The sequence below is a fragment of the Ochotona curzoniae genome, unplaced genomic scaffold, assembly GCF_017591425.1.
Source record: "Ochotona curzoniae isolate NIBS_2020 unplaced genomic scaffold, NIBS_Ocur_1.0 contig_3520, whole genome shotgun sequence".
In the NCBI taxonomy this organism is placed as follows: domain Eukaryota; kingdom Metazoa; phylum Chordata; class Mammalia; order Lagomorpha; family Ochotonidae; genus Ochotona; species Ochotona curzoniae.
In genome coordinates, this window is record NW_024465894.1 from 29,590,133 (window position 1) to 29,596,132 (window position 6,000).

General features: G+C 40.4%; 1 protein-coding gene across 1 annotated transcript in view; it reads left to right on the forward strand.

The window, feature by feature from the left end:
* The window catches only part of HAO1 (hydroxyacid oxidase 1), a 49,940-nt gene extending 48,940 nt beyond the window's left edge, over window positions 1-1,000 (forward strand). Inside the window, exon 8 of the mRNA XM_040981202.1 lies at window positions 297-1,000. Coding sequence (XP_040837136.1) covers window positions 297-367 — 71 coding nt within the window. The 3' untranslated portion in view covers window positions 368-1,000. The remainder of the gene's footprint in view (window positions 1-296) is intronic.
* Window positions 1,001-6,000: the final 5,000 nt, after the last annotated feature.

The window sequence follows — 6,000 nt, forward strand, 5'->3', positions numbered from 1 at the left end:
CCCAGTGCATTTTAATTGGCTACAGACATATCCTAAAAGAGAGCTTTCAGTCACTGGCTCACTATGAAATGTGGCAGAAAGAATATACTCTTTGTGTTAATAAAAATATGTGCCAGTCATTTTGTGTTAAGGACTGTTTAGGTAATAAAAATGGTCTCTTGCCACATACGATTTGGCAAGCCTACCTTGAATCATAAACCTTACATTTGTCAAGTTTTACATTCCTTGGGAAAACGATTACCTGCCTGATTATTATTGCATTCATTTCATATTAAATGTATGCATTATTTTTTCAGGGTGCCAGAATGTGCAAGTCATTGACAAGACATTGGTGAGGAAAAATCCTTTGGCTGTTTCCAAGATCTGACACTGCACAATATTTTCCCATCTGTATTCTTTTTTTTCAGCGTGTATTACTTGACAAAGAGACACTGTGCAGAGGTTGACCACAGGCTGTAATTCCCCACTTCGATACAAAGGGTGTCGTTCTTCTCCAACAAAACAGCAATCCCTTTAACTTCATTGCTTCTGACTTTTCAATGGGTGTCCTAGGAACCTTTTTAGAAAGAAATGGACTTGCATCCTGGAAATATATTAACTGTTAAAAAGAAAACATTGAAAATGTGTTTAGACAACGTCATCCCCTGGCAGGCTAAGGTACTGGAAAACAAAAGATATTCTTTGGTAAAATTGGAGGTACTGAACACTTAGATAAAAAGAGAATCATTTCACTGTGTGTTGCCGGCATTATGTTAGATAAAGTCAAAACACCGATTTTTGATTGAAGTTCAGGCCCCACAACTAGAAATGCCTAGAGAAAGAGGGACATTAAGTTGATGACACTGGGGAGGTAGTATTGGGTTGTACTGGGATGGGTGGTGTTAAATTGTGATTTTTTTTTCTCTATACTTGGTTTTTGTTTTATCACCTGAAGCAATATGACTTCTTTGAGTTTAGACTCCAATCAAATATCTAGCGTCTGAAAGAAATAAACCATTTTTCAAAAGAATGCATCTGTGCTGTTTGTAGGAATGTGGGATTCAACCATTTATATCTCTGAATCTGAATTGTCTCTATTCCCATGAACATGCCCTGCTAATTCTCCTACACTGTAATTTTTCTTCTTAATCCTGTTGCTTCATTCCCACTTAAAGCCACAGACAGAGCCAGTCCAACTATTTGTGAGGACCACAAGGGTCTCTTGTTCAAAAAGCAAGGGAAAAAAAACACACACCTACAGCTTTTCTCTTCATCTGTCACGGTGTGTTTGGTATTTAATGTAATGTTTCCTTGTCGTGGAGACACCCAGGGGGTAAGGGTGTACCCTCTCAGATGCTGGGGTCCTTCCCTGGAACTTTCCTCCACCCTTCCTGTGCCCATGCCAGGATCTGGCAGAGGTGGAAAAGAATGAACCCTGGGAAGCCTGGGTGAGCCAGCAGGCAAGACCTCATTTGGGGATTTGGAAGGTAAGGATCTCACAGGACAGTGGATACTGCAGGCTCCAAGCCTCCAGCACACAGTCCATCATCTCACTGGGCTACAGTTTGAATCTCTCAGATACAGTGATCAAAAATTTCAAGTCTGTAACCGCTGTATTCAAGTCTCAAGCATGGAGACCCCTTCTAGATATGAAGCACTATCTTCTGCGCTGGGATATGCTCATGAAGCCCTGTTCCTCAGTGTCTAGCTGTATCCCTAAAGCCAAGCACTGGAAACATCCGAGGTGCACTGATGGTAGATTTCCCACCATCTTCCTGGTTGTTCAAACACTGTGAGGTATCAAGTGAAACAACTGAGATAATAGTTAGCTTAACCTATGATTATACTATTATGTTTTAGTACTATTTCTGTTTCATGATTTTGAGGCTCTTTTCGTCTCCCTCAATACGGGGGGTATTTCTAAACATTAGCAGGGATACAAGTGGTTTTTCTTTCTGAAACTTTATCTCATTATGACAAAGAAAGAACACTTAATTTGATGAAAAGGAATAGATGCCTCTTAACTTTTTCTCCAGATGTAAAGAGGGTATATTATCGTCACATAATGTGATTTTTTTCTCAGTTGACATTAATGAATAGGTATGAATTAGTAACAACTCCTCCCCAATTCCCTAAACAGATTCATGAATGCCTTGGCTGCTGGCTCCGTCTGTCTATTTTGATGGTGGGAATTTTTTTTTTACAGAAGTTAAACACTGCCTAGGATGTGTGCATCCCATACTAAACTGTCAGGGTTTAAGTCCAGTCTGACTCTCACTCCTACTCAAGTGGTGTTCATGAGATCAAATCCCAGTCTCTCTGCTGGGAGAGCTGGAGTGAGTTTTCGGCTCTGGAAATTCACAAAAGCCAATTTTTAAAAATAAAGACTTACTTAGTTTTATTGGAAATTCAGATACACAAAGAGGAGAGACAGAGAGGAAGATCTTCTCTCTGATGATTCACTCCCCAAATGATCACAATGGACAGAGCTGAGTTGATCCAAAGCCAGAAGCAAGGGATCTCTTCTAGGTCTCCCACACTGATGCAGGGTCCCAAGGCTCTGGGTCATCCTCTCCTGCTTTCCCAGGCCATAGGCAGGGAGCTGGATGGGAAGCGGGACTGCTGGAATTAGAACCGGCACCCATGTAGGATCCCGGCAAGTTCAAGGCAAGAACTTTAGTTGCTAGGTTAGCGTGCTGGACCCCCAAAGCCTATTTTGGCTATGTCATGCATGCTGTTGGATGGTTGTTTGCTAAAATACTAATAACTCTCCAGAAAATGGAAATTTGCAGTTGGTATTTTATGAAAATGACAGTGAGAATTTGGATTAGTGACCCCTGAACTGTACTACCTTATTGATTGTTGATTTCCACTTATATCTTTGGAGTTGGAATGTATCTGAATTCTTTATTTGATTGTTTATCATCAGCAGGATACAAAGCGTTTGTGTATGTGTGTGTATGCGTAAGAGTGACCAAGAATCAGAAAACTAGAACTAAAGGAATCTTATGGATGGAAAAGAAAAATGGAGTCGACTGGTTGTACTTTTCATGGGGTTTTGTTAATTATAATTTGATTGAGTTACATCGAGTCAGCCAACTTATTTTCTGTTCTGGTGTTTCCTATGATATGTTGTAGAAGAGCGTCTCAGAGGATAGATGGTTTAATACAAGCTTTCTGCTTTCCTAGGATGGCATTTAATGTACTCACAGCAGCAGAGTGTCCCAAATTTCAGTGTGTGTCAGAATCATCCATCTGGCTTGTTCAAACAGACTTTTGGGTCTCCTGATTCTGACTCAGCTGACTGATGGAGCCAGGTGTTAGCTGTGGGTTAGACAGAGAAAGACTCTACCTAAAAATGCCAGCTGCTCCTTAGTCAATTATTGATCTTGTCAGATTCCCTTTTTATAATATAAATTCCATACATCAGGTATATAAATTTCTCATACCCAAGAGTAAAGCTGGATAAATGATTACAGATATAACATATATGTGGACACCCCCCAGATCTAGATACAGAGAGGTCCCTTCATCCTCTACCATGAGTAAACCCTTGCTAACGTCCACTTCCGTGAGCTGGCTTTGGGTGCTTTGAACTCTGCTTCAGTGGTACGTTATAGCAAAGATATACATTTTTTAAAAATAAAAACCAGTTTTTGTATTATTTTATGATTTTTCAAGAAAAGTGAGGCATCCAGATTTTTAGTAAATATCTTCAAGATTGGCAGATAGTTGCCATTTTGAACATTGAGTACAGTCACGTTAAAGCTGAACGTGGCCTTTGAGACACAATTTTACAGGCCCTGAAGCATCTGATGCTCACAGATGTTTCCCCAGGGCTGGGGTGGCTCTTCTGCGGGAGACTTGTGGCACTGACAGTCGCCTCTCACAAACATGGTCAGAATCTCCTTTGTTTAAGCTTGCTTATATTCTAAAAGAATGTGGGTGTGAAATAAACTTCCTTCTCTCCACCAGGCTTGGAGAGCCCAGGTTCCCAGGCCTGTAGGAATAAATTCAACGGTTTTGATGTTTCTTAGCGTGCAGCTTGCGAATGGCATCTGTGTCATGGCCGTGTTATTCATTTGCTTGTTTATCTTGCCAAAACATTGTGTTTGTGAAACAGCTTTAGAGGGCTGTGCTGGATTAGGATTGCATGAAAGGAAGTTGTGGCTTGTTCTCCAACAGGGAGAAAAGACTTTCTTCTTCATTGTAAAAATCATAATTTATTTACTGCCTGATGGATTGTGTTGCATGTCAGTTGCATAGCAACAAAATAAAGTTTGTCTGTTTAGGAAAGTCTGGAGATTTCTTAGAACATAAAGGCAGAGGTTGCTTTCTGAGCTTACTTTTGCTTCAAAGTGCACACTGTCAGATGCCAATTACAGAAAGACATCAGGATGAGAGTTTATTTTAGGTAATATAAATGTTAACCCAAATGATAGGACACTATTATTATATGTTTATGCGATGGGAAATTTTACCTATTTTAAAAGATGCAGCTTCCTGTCCTTACCAAATCTGACTTGAGCAATGGGAATCTACTGTCCTCCCATACGTGGTTGCCCGTGGTTACTTGGGGAAAATAAAGATACTTTTAATAGCCCAGTAACCTGTAGGCTTCTCCACTGTTATTTTTCTGAACTTTGATAAAAAGCACAGCTTCTACAGAACATTTTCCAGGATATTCTAAAAACCAAGGATTATGTGACCTTGACTCAAGCCAGAACAAAAGCAGGAGTTCAAGTGAGCAGCAGATTTGACTTGCTCTGTTCCTTTCATCCAGCGTCCCCGGGGAAACGAGCCTGGCTTAGGTTCCCACCTGTCGTCCACGGCCAGATCATCCATCTTTAAGGCCGACTGATGTCCCATGGCAGCCAAAAGCCAAATTTGTTTCTAAAAGTGGGATCTTACAGTCGATTATGGTAAGACGATCTATGATACAAGCTTGGTTTTTCTTAGCGACATCAATAAAGGAAGGTCTGGGCTCATCCGTTTGGGGTAGGGCCCTCAAGATCCGAGCGCTCAGCCAGGTGAACCACTGTTTAACTCTAGAGCACTTAGATTCCTGGATGTAAAATGAGAACGGAAGTGACTGATGCTTCCTTGGGTCGTTATCAACATCCTGAGTGAAGTAGGTTGGGACCACATCATGAATGCCAAATCAACCTTCCAAGGAAAATCTTACTAACTAGTCCTACTAACATTAGCTAGTTCTACTGTTTTTTTTTTCTTTTTTAAGTTTGTAGTATTATCTTAGAAGAAAAAAAAATGAACTATTTGGTAAAAATAGTTCAGAATTTCAAGCAGTTCACCACAGTAAAACCAAAAACATCACAGATTTCCCTGCAGGAATCAACATACATGTAGTAGATGAACAATAATTTAGACTTTGCCGATACATACAAGAACGAGTGACTGGGTAAGCAGATAAAACTGGATCTATTAAAAAGGGCTGCACAATACATGTTACATTTAAGTAAAATCTTGAAATTATTTTTACATGAATGTAACAGGAAAAGTGAAAATAATGTGATTCTGTCATTTTTAAAAATAAGATTTATTTTTATTGGAGACAGATCAGATTAAGCAGAGAGAGACACACAAAGATCTTCCATCCACTGGTTCACTCCACAAGTGGCTGCAAGAGCCGGAGCTCAGCTGATCTGAAGCCAGGAGCTTCTTCTAGGTCTCCCATGAAGGTGCAGGGTCATAAGTTTTTGGGCCGTATTTTCTGCTTTCACAAGCCGCAAACAGAGAGCTGGATGAACAGCCAGGACATAAACCGTTGCCAATATGGGATCCTGGCACTTACGACATAAGGATTTACCCATTGAGCCATTGCACCAGACCCTACCTGTGTCTTTTCATAAAGGAGATATTGTAACAGTGGAGATGTTTGGATCATCTTCTGGCATGAAGTTTGGTGCAAAGAACTAGGACCAATCTACATCGTCCCACCCTCAGGTCAGCTTAATCTGTCCTTTACCCTACAAAACTGATATTGAAAATGCTACTTTTAAA